Source organism: Cynoglossus semilaevis, chromosome 14 (assembly GCF_000523025.1).
Source record: "Cynoglossus semilaevis isolate Cse_v1.0 chromosome 14, Cse_v1.0, whole genome shotgun sequence".
NCBI classification, from domain to species: Eukaryota; Metazoa; Chordata; class Actinopteri; order Pleuronectiformes; family Cynoglossidae; genus Cynoglossus; species Cynoglossus semilaevis.
The window spans coordinates 6,645,189-6,664,179 of record NC_024320.1 but is presented as its reverse complement, the minus strand read 5'-3'; the positions used below and the strand labels follow the sequence as shown (position 1 = coordinate 6,664,179).

General features: G+C 40.7%; 1 protein-coding gene across 1 annotated transcript in view; it reads left to right on the top strand.

Moving 5' to 3' along the window:
* LOC103389399 (breakpoint cluster region protein-like) overlaps window positions 1–18,991 on the top strand; it is an 87,007-nt gene that overhangs the window by 52,400 nt on the left and 15,616 nt on the right. Inside the window, exons 3-8 of the mRNA XM_017038820.2 lie at window positions 7,782–7,886; window positions 7,990–8,175; window positions 15,062–15,169; window positions 17,280–17,340; window positions 17,469–17,521; window positions 18,307–18,447. Coding sequence (XP_016894309.1) covers window positions 7,782–7,886; window positions 7,990–8,175; window positions 15,062–15,169; window positions 17,280–17,340; window positions 17,469–17,521; window positions 18,307–18,447 — 654 coding nt within the window. The remainder of the gene's footprint in view (window positions 1–7,781; window positions 7,887–7,989; window positions 8,176–15,061; window positions 15,170–17,279; window positions 17,341–17,468; window positions 17,522–18,306; window positions 18,448–18,991) is intronic.

Genomic DNA, 18,991 nt, shown 5'->3' with positions numbered 1-18,991 from the left:
GTGGGGAAGTGTGCTAATCTATTATTACAGCAATCCTGTGACAACAAATGCGGTCAATTGATGAGAAATCAAATCTGCCATAACAGGAGGAGGAGAGGTTTATAAAACACAATGTCTCCTGGCTCATGAGCCTAGGAACGGATGAGTGAGTTCACCCCCGCCGCTCCCTCCCAAGATTGTAACACGGGCTTTTCTCCTTCAGGGTATTAGTGCAGAATCACCTCCATCACCTCTGTTACTGCCTTCATCTTCTTACCCTCCCTCCTCTGCTCTTTCCTGTCTGTGGAGAGAGAATCAGTGATCTATGACGTCTGGTGTTCATCACTGGTTAGGACACACACACACACACACACACACATTATCTTGAAGTCAGCCAAGATGGACCTGAACAAGACGATACGACCTGTACCTTTATTAAAACATCTTCAAATGATGGTAATATTTACCTGCGGATTTTTCTTTTTCAAATAAGAGAAAAAACCAGGAACAGACAAACTGGCATTTTTATAAATTTATTACAAAGGTCCTCGTTCTACGACATCCAAGACCAGCGGCTTTACGTGGTTACGTCGCAATCTCCCGTAAATTCATTAGGAAGGTCTTGTCCATTATTGCGATATACACGTTGAAAATGAATTTTTTGTTCAATATTTGTTGATTTTTTTGGGGAACTTTTTTCCGTCATTACAGCTCCTAGATGTAAGTCAGACTTCTTCTGGATATATGGCGCAGCACTATGTACAGCATTTTTTTTTTTTTTTTTTTGGTAATCAACCCCCCACCATTTTAGCTCTCCTTGGACTTTGTTAGAGTCCGTACAGGCGACTGAGCCTCTGGCAATCTGATGGATGGTCTGCATCTGCCAATAAATGATGAAATGCTTGACTGCACGTAACCTTTGACCTGCGAGGCAGGAAGGCTGGGATTCTAATCTGTACACATGCATGTATACAGACAAAAACACCAGATCAGGATATTAACTCTGCCACAGACTTGTGTCCCCCCCCCAAGATGAGATTAGAGAGGATTTGCTGAGTAAACCAACGCTGGGAAACAAGACGGTGAATGTAGTACTGTGGCTTGATGTGTGTGTCAAGGTCTAACAGAGAAAGACCTAGAGGCTGAGTCAAATATATTCAACTTCCAGACAACAATGAATTAATCAGCAGATAATTCCAGGAAGCCAGGCAAGTTTCCAATATCTGCCAAAAATACAGATTTAAACATCGTCCTTTATTTACCCTCTGACGGCCCACGCTGCTTATCTTAGTGATGAGTCAGATTCCAGACAGGCTAGGATTGGCTTATTGGATGTTGATGATTGTATGACATCATTGTGATGAGTCATCACCGTCACTGCTGATCAAATTTTTTCTCAGTGAGTCCTGTTCTCTCATCGTCCAGACCGGCATTGAACTGGAGTCAGGTCACTGTCTGGAACTGAGCCGTCAGTGTATGAAAACACTGCTGAGAGAAACGCTCAGTTCTACGATCAAAGTCCACAGTCATGCTGCCTTTTGTGCAGACACAGAGGCATTAATAGATAAGGTTTAACATTTAAGGTGTGATGTTGATCTAGGTATCTACAGAGGACTCTGGACACTCTTGCATCCATATTTGTCCATGCAGAAATACCACTGCTTGCTAATACCAAGTCTGCAACAGTGCACCAAAGTTAGCATGCACAGGCGTAAAGGCGTTAATAGTCACAGTGATCTATATTGATGTCTAGCTATGATATAATTTGTGTAAACATAATATTTTGTCTTGTTAGCAGTGGGTAATTTCTTGTTCAGCTGTTAGCATGTTAGCGGCTTAAATGAGCTTTCCCTGCTGTTTATAAATGTGTGTTATTCTTTGTTGACTGTAGCAGGTTGTATTTTGTTGATATACTGATTGACCTACTTTACTGTGGGTCTCTGAAGATAACACAGGCTATTTCTCTTCACCAAGTGATAGAAGAGCACAGTGAGTAACAACACAGTCCTCGGCCAAAGTCAGACCTGAGATTACAGTTCATGATCACTACCCCCCCCCCCCCCCCCCCCCCCCCCCCCAGGGGGCACCAGGGCAGCCCTTAAATATCTCTCTCTATCCTTGGAACACCAGGCCTCAAACCCCGAGTCTTTTCCTTTTTTTTGCTCCCATCACTCTGTCTAGGACCACAGTTTGAGAACGAGGTCAGTCCTCCGTACTTAACCTTGCATTGTCCAGATCCTGTAAATAAAGTGGCTCGTCAAGGATGGAAATCAGTGAAGTTCTTAGACGCCTCTGTTACCTTGAGAGTTGTGCAACAATATCATAAAGCGTTTTGGAATCAAGCGACGGGAAAACAGAATGTTGAATGGATATTGAAAGGGTCGATGAACTATAGAATTGATGCTTGCGTCCCGCTTCTCCCACCTGACAGACGTTGACTAATGGTATTACAGTCTGTGCCTTCAGAGTTGCAGTACGACTGTGGCCCGGTCCTGCAAACGTGGTTTACATCGATCGCTGTGTTTCTCCTGCAAACATTATCCATACATAAACAAATCAGCAGCGCACGAGGAAATGCTAAATCATGTTAGCTGGAGCCGCTGCTGCTGAAAGCTGAAATGTTTGTGTGAAGTATTAGATTCTGTTGGAACTACTGGAACTTATATGGGAGACAAAAAAATGACTTACAAACCCAAATATGTCAAGACTGGGAAACTTGTGTTATTTTTAGTTCTTTGAAGACCAAAGGAAAGCAGAGAGACAGACGAGCCACTTTTCTGAGGCCAGGGATGGGCTCATTAGTTGTCAGAGCAATGAATAAAAGATGATATGTCTGGAGATGTGGGTTCTTCCGAAGACGACGGTCGTCTGGGTTCTCGAAGGATGACTCTTTATGGTTCCTGTCTTTCCTCGTGTAACTCTGTTATGTCACCAGGCTGGGCGTTCCTTTATATTTCCCGTGGTGTGTGAGAAGGATTTTAAACACGGGCTTATTCTGTGAGGGCCACTTCACACAGATCGTGCTTGAACATTGTAGCTTAAGGCAGTGGTTCTCAAACTATGGTACACTACAGCAGTGGTGATACTTAAAAAACATAAGAAAAAAAGTTGCACAGCACTCTCTGTGTGTATTTGTATGTGTGTATATGTGTATATTTTTGTCCCTATAAAGTTTGACTATTGATCCTGGGACACTTGTCCTTGCTGGGACATTTTGTACATTTTCTCCACTGACAGACAGGGTAATTTAAAGTTCCAGATGTAGTTTAGGATTTGTTAAGAATCAGAGTCAGAGTTGTACTAAGGTTGTACTTAGGATTAGGGATATATTTGTAGTAGATGATTATAATAAATACAAAGAAACAGTTTTAACAATCTTATCAGGGATAAGTCATGTTCTCGACGTAGCCTCCTAGCTAACAGTGTAGGCCTGTGCTGCTGTATTTCAGTGTTTTCTATACTGGTTGAACAGTCAGAGCCACGTTTTTTAAGGGGCAGTACTTGGTGTAAAAGTTAAGACACTGCTGGTTTAGACATTTAAATTGAGCTGCCGTGGAAAATTAAACTCACTTAAAATATGCCTTTTTCCAGGCACTTTAGTGACTCATTTTCCCTAGAGAGACTATTTAGTGTCCTTGATGTGTGAAAAAAAAACCCATAAAGTAACAATGAAAATTGTCACTTTCTCCATTCAGGTCTCATTGATGTGAGAATATGTTGTTTTTCTATATCTTCTTTGGAATAAAGATGTTTAAAAAAAAAAAACAATTTCTTGCAAGACCTACCTGTAGTTCTTGTATTTTCTCATCCCACTTTTCGAGCAGGAATTATTTTAGAACTAAAAACTTACTTTCATCATTATTGAAACATCACAGCTAGATATTTTGAGTGGTTCTCTATTTATCAAACTCTTTCTGACATTTTCTTTCCTTCAAATAACGGCCGAGCTAACAAATGACTGTATTTGTGACATAAAGTGCTGTGCTGGTGAACACAGTGCAGAGTAGCAGCTGATGGGGTCGAACGTCTTTTAGTAGTAATCTTGAATTACGGAAGTAGTTGTTTTGTTTTTTTGCTGCCTCGTGTTGAAAATGAAGCCACATTACATCTTTAAAGCTGAAGCTGCAGCACAGGCCTCAGCACAACTCTGTAATGCATAATAAATGTCTGTAGGAATCAATGCCTGTGTTATTCTCTGTAGGAAAAGAGCAAAGAGAGCAAAAACAACTCGTAACGATTTTCAGTAAAGTGTTCAATAGGAAACAGAGGAGAGTCTTGATCTGACTGTAAATACACTCCTTCATTTTTATTCTTATTCACACGTGATTTCCTACAGTACATCTGCAGAATTACGTCGTGACTTGGCCTCTGACCTCTTGACCTCGGTGATGCAGTGTTCAGCTCATGGCTGCCGACACCATGGACTGATGGTAACAAAGTCACGGTGCACTGTAACCGGTACATTTTCACATTGTTGCAGTGACATAAATCTTTACTTTATGGAGTTGAGGATTTGCTTCTTGCCTTTAAAGCATGTGTTTTATTTGGGTTAATCAGTCATTTGGCCCCGTGGTAACTGATAATGGCTTCCAGTGGTAATAGAGGCAATAAAAACCTGGAGCGTTGGTTCCCCCTCAGTTTTAAATGAATGCATGTGCCAGCAGGGACCAAGGCAGTTTCTGTACAGCGTTCAGGAGTACTGTACATCATCCCATTAAAGTGACTCTGCTGCCTAATTATATATTTCATGTTATGACTAGGACGGAGTATTAGGGCCACACTGAAAATACAAAACGTATCTAGAAAGTTTAGAGATTTAAGTAAATTGTAAATTTATGAGAATAGGATTGAAACATGATGAGAAACAAGTTGTAATTTTATGAGAAAAAGTCAAAGTGTTAGAATTCATGAGTAAAGCCATTGATAAATTTGTGAGGATAAAGTCGTCATATCAGTACGAACATCTCTTCCAACCCGTCACGTTGTGTCCAGGTGCGTAATGGAAACTGACTTTTTTCTCATGCATTTTTTTTGTAATCCTTTCAGAAAGAAAGTGCTAAATTTACAAGACAAAAAAATGTAATTTTAAAGTAAAAAAGGTTAAAGTAATAAAATTAGATGATGTGTTTTGGACGACAGCTACTGTTGTTGAATCTCCTTCTTTGTTCTTGCAGTAGTAGAGTAGTTTGTGAAAAGATTGTCTATTATTTTTCACGTGCGATGATTAGTTTAAGTTTCCCACACAGGCCCTTTTTTCTTTTCCTTGCAACTCCCCTGAAGTACTGTGGAGCCCCCTAGGGATTGTCTTAAGTTGACCATGATGATTCCTATCTTGATGGGACACTGTTGTCACAATCCTGTGACCCAAGACAGACAACGGTCATTTTCTGAGATTTGAGAACTTCGGAATGACCTTCCTTTTCTTTGACCTGCATCATGACGTCAACGACTTCACCGACAGCTGACATCACAGCTGATGACGCAGTAAGGCCCTCCCATCACAAACTATGATCCAGTTTGTGTCAGCATTGTGCTGTCTGACCATATTTCATCTGATGCCATGGCTGGTATTTTTACGTTCTTGTCGGACAGTGATGTGCAGAGATGCTGTCAAACAGACGTCTCACAGTCTGTAGGAAGCAAAGGAAGGAAGGTAACAGGCTGAATCAGCGGGAGTCAAAGCAGTGAGAGCTGAGTGGGCCACTCACTCACACTCATGCAGGATGTCTGACCATTACACATTACAGTTCCTGAGAGACCGTGCAGGGCAGGATTTACAATAAAGGTGCATTATGGGTGCTGCTCAGACCGGTAATGATTTTGTTTTTCAGGATATTCACCTAGTTTGAAAAACGTTGCTTTCATATAGAGCAGTTGTACCTTTCGTTTTAATATTCCTGTGTCTCCGTGCCTAATTTCCTCAGATTATGGCATTTCTCTACTCTTTTGCCTCATTGTGGAGTAATCCACAGAATTATAAATATGGAAATATGGTCTTGTGGAACAGTGTTTCCCAAACTTTTTTTCTGGGGACCCGTATTTTAAAAGTCACAAACCTATGTGACCCAAGTCTGACCCAATAATAGACATTATTCGTAAACTCCTGGGAAACATGATGCGAGAAAGAAATCTCTTGTGACCCACCTGAGGGTCACGACCCAGTCTTTGGGAAACAATTTTGTAGAACATGTGAAGACAATGTACAGTGTACAGTCCTGAACAATTCATTTGACTGTTGTGTCAGTCAGACTGTCAGTCGTAGACTTACTGACTGCTCTGATACAGACTGGACCCTACAAACATGCTGGGAGTGTAGATGGTATTTGAAGCCTGAGGAAACGAAAGCGTTTTCCCTCAGTGTGTGACAGCATGTGTGTATTAGAGCATCTAAATGGACTATTAATATGATTAACTAAGCTAATTAACTAATTGCTTATTGAAAGTTAACAGCCTCATATTGACAGCCCTAGTCTTGTTCGTTAAGAATGTAGTTACTTTGGCTCAATCCAATACTCAGGATCAGTATTAGTCTGATATTGGTCAAAATTGCCTCAGCGGCGGCAACAGCAGTCATGCTGGAGGAGAAAAAAAAGGTATCAGGTTGATGTTAGTATTGACAGATACTCCAAATTGCAGTATCGGTATTGGGATCAAAAAGGAATAAGCTTTATCATTCCAACCCTGGTATTTTCTGGTATCTTCTCTTCCTTGGGTTTCTGTCTCCTCTCCCGTCCTCAACCTTCCTCTCTATTTTATCTCTTTCCTACTCTTTCAGCCCCAGGGTCTGGATTACTTCATAAACCAAGCTGTACTCGCTCTCTCTCTCTCTCTTTCTCTTAGACACACATACACTTATAAGTCAACCTTATTCCCACGAGGAAGTCGCTGCCTCTTTGAGTTATTTCAGAGTTGGCCAGTCAAAGAAACAGCCTGAGGAGACTGTGTCCCTGTCTGTCTGTTTTCTTTCATGCCCATGTTCCACAGTGAGTTTTGACTGTGCTGAGGGGAGACAACAGGGGAGGATCACAGGCAGGTGCTATTCCTATGGTTGGATTTTGTGTAGACTGTAGCGCTCAAACAGACAAAAACGGTTTACGGTTAGCGCAGCTGCTTAGAATTCTTGAAAGGGTTTTAATTTTGACCACTACATTTTTGCAGTAAAATACCTCACTGAATAATTAGATTACTTTAAAAAATAGGCAGAGTAATGTGTCTGTATAAACTGTTTTCACTGGAATTCACTTGGACCCTCACGTAACTGTGATGTGAACCCTGTCAAATTTTGCTTAAATAGTGACAGGAACAACTGCTTTGTGTTTGCTAAGTAGCTAAAAAATCTAAAAGTCAAGAAAATGTCAGAGGTTTTCCTGAAAACAGTCAAAAATGGCAAAAAAAAAAAAAAGCAAATGCAAATGAAATACCCAAAAATCTTGAACCTTCCAAATGATGACCAGACGGTAGCCTGGAAATAGCTTAAACATAGCAACAACAAAACAAGAGCTAGCTAGCCTAATCAGCAAATGGTTTGATTTTATCAAATGTAGCTAAAGGCTAGTACAAAAAGAGCTAAAAAAATTCAAAACTGCTAGAATGTGGCAGGAAATGTTAAATGTATAATTCAATGCTACAATCAAGCTACAAATTAGCTTTCATTGTTAGCATTTAGCGAAAAAAGCTAACAATCATTTAAAGGTTTGGGAAAATTGCTTCTAATTAGCCAAGAAATCTTTATGTCCTGTTGTGAAACATAGATCTGATGTTTGGAATATAAATGTGACGTCATGTTTCTGTGTTTGTTACAGAATGAATGTGAACTGGAAAAAGGTCTGGAGATGAGGAAGAGAGTCCTGTCTGGGATCCTGGCCACTGAAGAATCATACCTCAGTCATCTGGAGGCCCTGCTGCTGGTAGGCACACACACACACACACACACACACCCACAGACAGAATGCTAATGTACCATATACTGTATATTTCTTGAAACGATGTTCCACTCTTTGCCCCTCTCAGCCCATGAAGCCTCTGAAAGCTGCAGCCACCACGTCCCAGCCCGTCCTCAGTGTGCCGCAGATTGAAACCATCTTTTTCAAAGTGCCTGAGCTCTACGAGATCCACAAAGACTTCTACGACGGCCTGCTGCCTCGTGTGCAGCAGTGGAGCCACCACCAGAGGGTCGGGGACCTTTTCCAGAAGCTGGTGAGTAACAGGATGAAACCAAAATAATTCAGGAACTGCCTGATGGTAGATGAGGTACATTTGAACCAAAATCTCAGCTGAATCTAAATATTGCAAGATGTGCTGATGTAGAGGTGAGGTACTAGCAAGACGTACCTAGAGTGAAGTCGATGTGCATACGAAGAGGACGAAGAGGAGGAAGAGGCAGGAGTTATTGTTGGTGAGAGGCAGAGTTGTGATCAGTTTAACGGTGAAGTATCCAAGGGGTAAAAAGCCTAACGTGCTGAGATGTTCACAGAGACATGTGGAATAACGAACTGGGCGAGATGAGGGAGATGATTGTTGGGGATGAACGTACGGTGTGATTGAGGCTGAAAGGGAACTAGTCGGATGTGGCGCGCAGTTCAAAATAATGCAATATGAACATTTATGGACATCAGCAGTTGTTCGTATCTACGAATGTTCGTAAGTCCCTTGTTCGTATCTTGGGGAACTGCTGTATCCAGTTCCTTCACATGGTCTTCCAGTTTGGGGAGAAGAAAAAAAACAGATAAAGCTAGATCAAAACAGTTTCCTTTTAAATTTGATTAAGAACTGAATGTTTACGCTGATAAAAACAAAAGTTCACTGGGTTAAAGGTTGACAAACCTGATTGGTTTGAGTGGCCCTTTCTTAAGAAACCCAACCTAGGATTTAGGGAGCAGGTGCTTTCAAACCAGGAACCTTCTAGTGGCAGGTCTACAACTGCAACTGCACCACATGATGTTATGTATGGTGAAGGTCGTGGTGTCAACATTGTGTTGTCAACCAAAAAAAGAACAAAGAACCTGGTGTTTCTGCACCTGGTGATAACATTTGAATACATTTATCAAAATCAAACAGGACTTGAAATCATAACATCTGTCTTAGAACTTTTAAAAACACATACTATATTTCTATACATATATTTCCATATCACACCTCTTCTCAGACCATTCACCCTAAGAACAGAATTAAAACAAATCTTCCACTTTTTGTAGTTGTCACAGATCTGACACAACTGAGTCCCGATTGTCCCTCCTTCCTTCCCTCCTTCCGTCCCCTCCTCGGCAGAGGCTTGTCCTTCTGCCCTGCAGCAGCGTCTGCCAAAAAATGTCTGGGCCAAACGTACACTGGCTCCATTTAATGATTTCAACAATGAGTCAATTAACCCACAATGAACCGTTTGTTAATTGTGTCTGGAATACTCCTCTCCCACTGGGGTCTCTAGCTCATCGTTTCTTCTTTCATCCTCAGATTTACATGTTCTCAAACACACACACACGTACACACACACACACTGAGGCATGCTCCACAATGCGGCCTTTCTGAGGCTGTCGGTCGACTCAGTGTAGCAGTTATTAATAGAAGTCTCTCTTCATCTCTGTCTCTTCAGATCATCAAACTGTGGCGTCCACACTTTACCTGCAGACAGCGCCTGGCTTTGATTAAGCATTTATTTTGACTGGTTTGACCTGATTATACCAAATGAATGTGTTCCCACTTAAATTAAATATTTATAAAAAGGGGTTTCTTGGATTATTTTGGATCTTATAAAAATATATAATTAAACTGTTTTTAAATATTCATAATTTAATGTGAGATTGAAACATCAGGCTGAATAATAAAAATTAATATATATGCATAAATGTGTATATATATGTATATATACTGTATCTGTACATATATGTATATATGTACTGTATATATATAATGTATATATATGTATATATTTGATATGATAGCTTAAATTAGTCTGAAAAAAAGAAGATAAAAATGTAACTTTAATCTCAGAATTCTGTCATGAAACCCAATTGTCGATTTCATTAAATCTCAGGTAAATTCCAAAAATGTACATTTAAAAAGATAGTATTTTAACTCTTGTGTTGTCCATTGGGTCTAGGCGTGTGCATGCTGTGTTACATGGCTTGTGCCAACTTTTCCCTTGTATTCATTCATACTGATTCTGAATAATTTGAAAGCAATTTTAAGAAATTCTTAAAAAAAAAGTAACTAAGTCTCTTCTGTGTCTCTGCGTAGATAAATAAATACTGAGCAGAACAAGTGTAGACAGTAAACGATGTATAGGTGTTTCATGCCTGACTGGAGTCACGCAGTGAATACTTACTGAGGCTGGAGCTCCTGATCATACGTGAACCTGACCTGGTCTGGCATTACCTCACAAAAAAATATTTACACTTTTTTTTTACTATTGTCCATAAACAAAAACAGAAACAAACTGCTGTTGCCACTCTTCCATCATTTTTTTGTTTCCCCTTCCAGACAGTAGCTAATGAAAGGCAGGAGGAGAAGACGCTTAGCTGTCAAAATAAACGCCAAACGCTTGGTGGCGGTTGATCTTGTCTGGAGGTGAACAGGAAGGGAGTAAGGTGGCAGTGGAGGAGGTGACACAGACAAAGAATGGTGAGGAGAGTCGAGTCAGCAATGACTGCTGCCACTGAGATAAAGCTGTCTGGCCAGAGAGCTGTAGTCCGGGAGAGGGTTTTAGGAGAACCAGAAACATCAGAAAAGAGGAGGCAAAAGGTACAAGGAGAGCAAAATAGAGCAGGTAGAGTGACAGGCTGTGTCACAGTGTGAGTGTGAGTGTCAGAGAGGAGTGTTTGAAGGCTGTAAATACAGGTGATTCACACTGGTGCTTCATCTGCTCCTCCATAACGTCTCACCGGCAACTGTGCCTAGGAGAAGGAGAAGAGGACGTCTTTGTTGATGTATTAAGAAAATGTCAGATACTGGTGTTGTCTACCAGAGAATTTACACCATCATGTTTGCCGGTTCAATCCCGTCGTTCTGTATGGAGGTCGCACGTTCTTGGTTGTAGATGAGTGTTCAAAAGTAGGCCTCCAGCCCACCTGGGTTCCATACCACCTAGACCCCAAGTGACACGGTCTCTCAGTGTCTAAACTCTGCTTAATCACTACGCGGTCTAGCAATGAGCGTTAAAAATGACCATGTTTCCATGAAAATAAAGCACAGGCCTTGGATCTGATTTGACATATAGAGTGTGGAGTTACCCAGATGTTACTTATAATCCAGTGCGTCTTTGTTGCAGAGATCAAGTGTGTGTAAAAATGATAATGATACATATCCACTCTGCCCTTCTATGCTAATATTAGGGCCGTCACACTATTATGAATTTTACTCTGATTAATGTTAGGGTAGCTGTGGGAGCATCATTAGTTACGATTAATCATGATTAGTTGTGATTGATCACAATTAATAATGATCTTTATTTGAGAGAAATCCAACCTCATATATTGAAGGTGTGTTACAAATTTTGTCCCATGATTACGTCACATTGCGAGTACATTTAGTTTAAGACAAGAATACACCAATAGAACACAGTAAAGTCAATGACAGTTTTGCAGACTCTGCCTGTGACCACTGGATGCTTTTTGCCCCCGTGGTCATTTCAGACTCAGGCTCCTGTTTTGCTGGCAGAAATGTGTTTATAGCCAAGAATGTGACGCTAAGACTGAGCAGCTGAATCCAGCCTTTTCATACAATGGCTACAGTGTAACGGTGTTTTTGACAGTGTTTTCTACTCTGGATTCCTCACCACTGCAGTTTTTACACAAGACAAACGGGTGAGGAATCCCAACACCCTTGCAGTTTCTTTCATGACTTAAGACCATTTTCTGCTGTGATGCGGCGACAGCAGACGAACGCTGTAAGAACTTCACGCTGCTGTAGACGTCGGGTGCCAGACGTTCGGGCTCTTTTCTCTCACGCAGTCAAACTGTCACGCTCTGAATGGCCTCCGCTGCGGCACAGATTGTGTGGCCCAGGGCAGGACTCAGGACTGCAGGATTGTGAAAAATTGCTGCGCTTCTCATTTTTCCACCACCTCACTTTTCTGGGTCACAGACTTGTACACAGTTTTTCTGGTAATGTTATTGCCTGACAGATATTGTCAGTGATTTATTAGCCAATGAGGCAACAATCTTCTCTTGTAGAAGTTTTATCTGTTTTCTAAGGAACTTCTTTAGGACGATGTCACGACCACACTGGTGGTTTAACATGATAAGTGTTGCTGTTGTGGGGAAAAACCTGTGACTTCACATTCCTGCCACGGCTCACTTTACCCCCCCTCCCGACGTCAAAGGCCAGGTCAGGTTAGGAAAGGCCATAGGGTCAAGTCTAAAAATAGTTGGTAAGAGAGTAAATGAGTTCAGTGGGATTTTTCATGGAGCAGTCACGTAGTAAACAATGTTCAAAAGACTATTTAACACGTTTGATAATGAAACACTCAATACACCCAATAACAAATGGACCTGCAGCAAAGAGTAGTTGAATTGGTATTTTAACTAATTATTATTAATAATATTGTTAATATCATCAATAGATGTCCTATATCATAAAACATGATATAGATGATGAGAACAATAATAATATTGGCCGACCAATAACATCGGACAGATATTTGTGTAATTATGTGATATCTGGGTGCCTGGATTTCGCCAAATATTCTGGAATGGCTTGTGGGGTACTGAGACGTTTACCACAGTTTTGGGGGGAAATGGCTGCATATATCAATATTGGTTGGTTGATTGGTTATTAAACAATATTGACCTCTTCACAGTAGGTTTGCTACAGCACTGAGCACCTGCTGCTTTGTGTTGCTGTAAACCTCCAATGTAGTCCATTATTTGCTGCATTTTTTTGTTTGGCATGGTCAGAAAGGTCCCCACTATTGAAACAACTGGGGACAAACTGCAACTGAAAAAAATATATGTAGCATAAACATCAAATAATAATGTTAGTCAAAACTGTTATTTTTTAAAAAATATGTAATGTACGTCCCCCAAAGTGTCTGTCCAGGAACATTTTGGACCTCCAAAAATATAGATGCTGACTCCTAATTCAGTGTGTCTCATCAACCTCACTTTTGAGTGGAGGGAGGAGACTAGAGTCATTAGAGAAAACACATAAACACACAGAATATGCGAAAACTTCATACAGGAAGATTGACCAGGTATTGGACTAGAGGACCAGTGATCTTCTGACCTTAAAGGCAAGAAGTTCTGATAACATTTACCACCATGTGGTGGCGCTTTGGCCCAGAGACAATGTCTCTGTCATTGGTGTGGAACCCCAGGGTTCACCTCCTGGGCAGTTAGGTCAGTTGGTACCTTCCAGTGGACTCACCACCTGCAGGAAGGTTCAGGGGGGTTGGTACGGTGGCGGTCATGGAGACTGCTGCCCCCGTGACCTGGTAACGGATAAGTGGACGAAAATGGATGGATGGTCCACCATGTGTTAAACAAAGCAATTTTAACAAAATGTAATGTTCCTCCAATACATTTCATTTTGTTGAAATTAATTTGATGTAGCAGTTGACAAGTTTCAACGAAACCCGAATGACTAAACTGAGCTATAGTGCGTTCCTTCTTTTCTTTGTGGCGTTAATCTCTTTAGGATCTGAAGAATTACTGTGGGCTCTGTGAGGAACAAAAGATCTCCTAAATTAAAACTCCCCCTTGACTCAATGATGGCTAAAAGCCCTGACGTAAAGTAACAGGTTTGGTCACAAAGAGCTTCCAGGGCAGTGAATTCAGTGCACTCAAGGATCCACTACGCTGAGGTCTTTGCCATTCTTTTCAGAGCTCGTCTTCACTGTACTCTCTCCTCTATCCGTTCGGCTTTTGTCTCGGAGAATCGACTGTCCTTTTGTTTGCCGCGGAGATGGATGGCAGCGCTGGCGGACAGCATTTGCAGGAATTTTGTTCTCCCGTGCTGCTTTCTCAACGTGCTTTCATAGCCTCCTGTTACTCCAGTCATTAATTAGGCCCCCCAGCACTGTGCATCCCCCCTCTGTGGTTGCTACGGGAACAGGCCCACACTTTGCAGAGCATTGTTTCCTGCTGTTGCAGAGACCGTCATCTGTGTGTTGTTATTCAGCAGGTGGTTCAGATTATCTGCAGGTCACAAACAGACGCAGCTGACTGGACATAATGTCCTGCTTTGGTCATGAAATTTAATGTCGATGTAATGGTTTGTCTTTGTAGTAACACTCTCTGGTTTCAGTTTATATGAGGGTGTAGTTACTAACTGCTAACATGTTAACTGTCAGCACAGTTGCCTTTTAGAGTCATTGTGAAGCGGTTAATAAGAATGACTTTGCATGACTGTGTATATGTGGACGCCAGTCCTGCAGTACATGCTAACGTTAGTGACTGATGACTAATACAGAAACAGCAGGCTTCTAGCCTTCCAGCAGCTAGTCCAGAGGTTCCCAACCATTCTTGGCTTGTGACCCCTTTTGACGTTACAAATTTCTGTTAGATCATAGCTGTCAATCAAGATGCACCTGTTCAGATATTTTTATATTCTGCATTTTACTTGAACTCGATTTATATTTATGAAAGTGAAAGAATACAGTTGTAATAATTAGTTAAAAAAATATTTTATCAGTATCAGTTACTAAACAGCTCAAGGGACCGCATTTGATTTCCAGGCAGCTGCACATGGGGTTCCGACCCACAGGTTGGAAGGCACTGAGCTGGTTACTGTGTGAGATGGTTACTGTAAGCACATTTCCTCCAAAGGAAGCAGTACTATAGAGAAAAAAAACTGTAAAGTACCAGCTCCTAGTGTATTAACATTTGTACTCTAGGAACTCCAATAATTGATCTCACAAAATAGTCTCATTTTGGGAGACGGGACTTCCAGAGACAACAGGAAGTACTATGGTCCTAATCATGTGACGTTGCCCTGTGACGTGGGAAATGTCCATGGTTTAGCCCAATCACTGCTGGGACTGGATTACGAGATTGGAGAAGAATAAACCACTAATGTTTTTATCATCACACTCCTCTGTATGTTCTGTAATCTGACTTTTTGTCCCTACTGTGTCTCTGTCCACCACCAGGCCAGCCAGCTGGGCGTTTACAGAGCGTTTGTGGACAACTATGAACTGGCAGTGGAGACGGCAGAGAAGTGCTGCCAGGCCAACGTGCAGTTTGCTGAAATCTCTGAGGTAAGGAGAAATATGGAAAAAAGGGGAAAATAAGACAATAAGTCTGTATTTGTTGACATGTGTGAAGACCCTGGACGGACAGCCCCTCAATGTCTCACTGTTGTTGCTGCGTTCCATCAGTTATGGTGTCACTTTACGACCGTGTCAAATCCGACTCTTAACCCCTGAATTCCAGCAAATGATCCTGTTGACGTCCACTGGTGTTTTCTCTTTGATGTGTGAAGCAGTGCCAAATCCAATTAGGATTAAAGTTGGTCCGACATTTATCACAGGAGAGGAATCTTCTGGAAGTTTTATTAAGTCAGGACAGGAAATTAACATTTTAACGGGGGCTTCTGCTCTTATTCGCAAACTATGATTGAGGCCTCTCGGATTTCATTTACTGCTGTGACTTAGTTTTAGCTCTTCTTTTTGTCTTGTATATTTTCACATATGTTCACAAAATGTTTGACTTGTCTTCAGTTACCTCTTTTAATCATTTGCCTTATTGACACAATAAAAAGCACAGCATTTAATATAACACATACCAGTTAGTTGTTTGTGATACATCTGCTTACAGTAACTGAACACTTTGATTAAAGTTTTACAGCTACAAAAATAATAATAGGAAAAAATTATAATTTAACTGAGACTTTCAAATATTGGATTTGTATATTTCTTTGTTTATATAGGAATTGTGATTATTTTTTGGGTTGTTAAATCTTAGAGCTGGTTGTTTACGTTGTAAAGAAAGCGGCAATGGTAAGACATTGATTATGTTCAGGTGGAAATTTGCAAAAATGTCAACGTGTTGTTGTGTCTGCCCTCCCACATGCTGCCTGCTGTAAACTCTATCAGGAAATATCAGCACCTCGGTTCATGTTCAAAAGTAGCTCTGATCAACCAAACTGACAAATAAGAACAGAAAATGTGTTTAATTATGGGTTATTACAGACAAGAATGGTTCCCACTCCTGTATTTTGATGTGCTGCTGCTCCGTGCTCATGAAAGCACTCTGCCATTATTTCACCCACACAGCTTTAATCATTTCACTGCATTTAAATTTGAACGTTCTGCTGAGTGTTACTGTAGTACAGCAGCCGGAGGCAGTTTTGTAAGAGTGTGCGTGTGTGTAGTACGTCATGTTTTGTTACTTATTGCCCTGTACATAACTAAAATGGAGCTGAGCAGACAGTGGTGGCAGATGTTTCCTGTGGGCTTCAGTCTAGGACTAGCAGTCACATGACTCTGCATCCAAGTCAGACAATGCTTAGTCAGTGGTAGCATTAGTTAGCCTAAAATTAATGCAAATTAAAAAAAACACTGACTCAACTTTAGCTCAGAAATAATTGACCTATAGTTACACAATAATTAAAGAAGATTAAAGAAGAAACACTTGAGGTTCTGAGAAGCCCTTTCTGTCACAACTAGATAGATAAGTCATGCAGTAAGTTTTGTTTTATGCTTAACCCTACAACGAGCCGGTTCAGCCTTAGCTAACGTCTGCTTACAGATACAGGAGAGCAAACCAAAACTTTTCCTAAAGAAAAAAACAACCAAAACATTTCACTAAAACTGCCTATATTTTCTACATAAACAAACAACTTAATTAATAATTTAATTAACCAACTAGCCGTTGGCCCAGAACTAGCATAAAGCTAGCTCCATTATATGGCAGCCACTTAATGTTTACCAAAGGGATTTGAACTACCATCTCTCTCATTTAGTTTCACAGACTTATGTTAACAGTTTAAAGCAGTTCACTTTGTATACAAATCCAGAAAGTTCTGAGTATTTCAGTACGTGTGGATTATTTCTGATAGATCCTCTGTCTTCTTCTGTGTTGTCTGATGTTGGCCGTTAGCCGTAAAGGCTGGTGTGTCCACTCAGGATGGGGAATTCATCATGGACGGCTGTTAATGGTCTAAGTAGTGATGAATGACTCGGAGCCATCTGAGCACAATGTCAGGGGGGAAATGGCTGCAGATGGCATAATTAATTTGAAAGTAGATGACCTCATAGTCGCAGGAGAGACACCAACCCCACTGTGTTTTACTGCAGTCCATGGGTTTTTTTTTTTTTTTTTTTTTTTTTGGCTCATGTTTCAATTTGGTCTTTTGTCTCCAAACAGAACCTGAAGGTGAGAAGTCCAAAGGACTCCAAGGACCAGACGTCAAAGAATTCTCTAGAAGGTCAGTGAACTAACTCTGGTTTCACTTCTGCCTACTTTATAAAAAAATAAACTGGATTTGGATTTGGGTAAAAATGCAGCCACAAAAACAATAAAGTTTCATCTGTTTCTCCTCTTCCTGACCCACAGCTTTACTCTATAAACCAGTGGACCGAGTGACGCGCAGCACACTGGTGCTACATGTAAGTCTGAGTGGGCACTGACTCAGCTGGGCTGCCTTGTCTTGTTGCTTCATTTCTGGAAATGACTCCTCTGTGTTTGATTATATTTGGTCTTTGGAGCTCAGACGTCGAGCCTCGAGGGCACAACGCTGGTGAAAAAGCTCAGAAAATATCTTAGCGTTCTTCAAGAATGACCACAGGCTCACGGCTGGATTCGATTAGATCCAACGTGTAATAGCAATGATTTTAGAAGTTTAGAAATGTAGAGCATGGGAATTCTTGGGGCCCAGAATTTCATGTACGTCAATTTTAAAACACGTGCTATATTTTAAGCACTGTTCAATTTTGATTACATTTTTAAACAAATATATCTCGCATTTACCAAAAGCCTACAAAGCTACTTCAAATATCAGTAAAAGTTAGCTTACAAATAGTTAATAGTTAAACAGCTAAATAGTTAGCAAAATGACGTCCTTATTGGCCTGTTAGCTTTAATAAAGGTAAAATAGGTAGCTGAAAAGGTGCCTATTTAAGCTTTTTGTTTGTTTGCTAAAAGTTGACTAAACTAAAAAACAAAAATAAATTGCACAATCATTCAAATGCTAACTAAAAATTAGCCACCAAAGCTAATAGGAAGATAAGGTACATAAGGAAGAATCAGTTAAAAATAAAAACAGAAATAAACTGAAAGGAAACAATGTAAGCAAGAAAAAATGCAGTCAACACAGAGCTTAAGGTTGTCAAAAAGTAATAAGATGGTGCCTAGAAACAAATGGTTTAAAAACGTTTCATTCCTCAACTCGTAGGACCTGCTCAAACACACACCCACCAACCACCCAGACCATGTGCTGCTACAGGACGCCCTCAGAATCTCTCAGAACTTTCTGTCCAGCATCAACGAAGAGTCGACACCGCGGCGCCAGTCGATGACTGTGAAGAAGGGAGAGGTGAGTCAGCCTGACTTAGACTTCCTGAAGGCACTTTGACCTTCTGCTGTCCTGACATCACTGTCCTACTGCTGTCGTACAGTAGAGTCAAACATCAAATCTGTTTTTACTGTCAAATGATTGCACATATAAAAAAATATTTGCAAAATACTGCATTACCTGTACTATTAATACTGTATTATTCAAATTAATTTGTAATGTGTAATTTTGGCTATTGATATATATATTATTTGACAAATTTCCACTGAATTGCGTTGGCTATTGATATATATAATTTGACAAATTTCCACTGAATTGCGTTTAGGCTACGACACTTGAACCTTTTGTTGACTGTGATCTGTTAAAACGGTTTAATCTGTGACTTTTGGTTATTTTGGGTTTACTTGGTTATTTAGCCAGTATAATAGGCAGACTTGGAAGTGCATGTAAACGTAAAAGTGTCAGATGAGTGTACCGCTGTGGAGGGTCCACCAATCTGAAGCCATACAGCAGAGCCCATGCCCTTATATGGTAAAACAGGGAATTACGTCAGGGAGGGTGATTC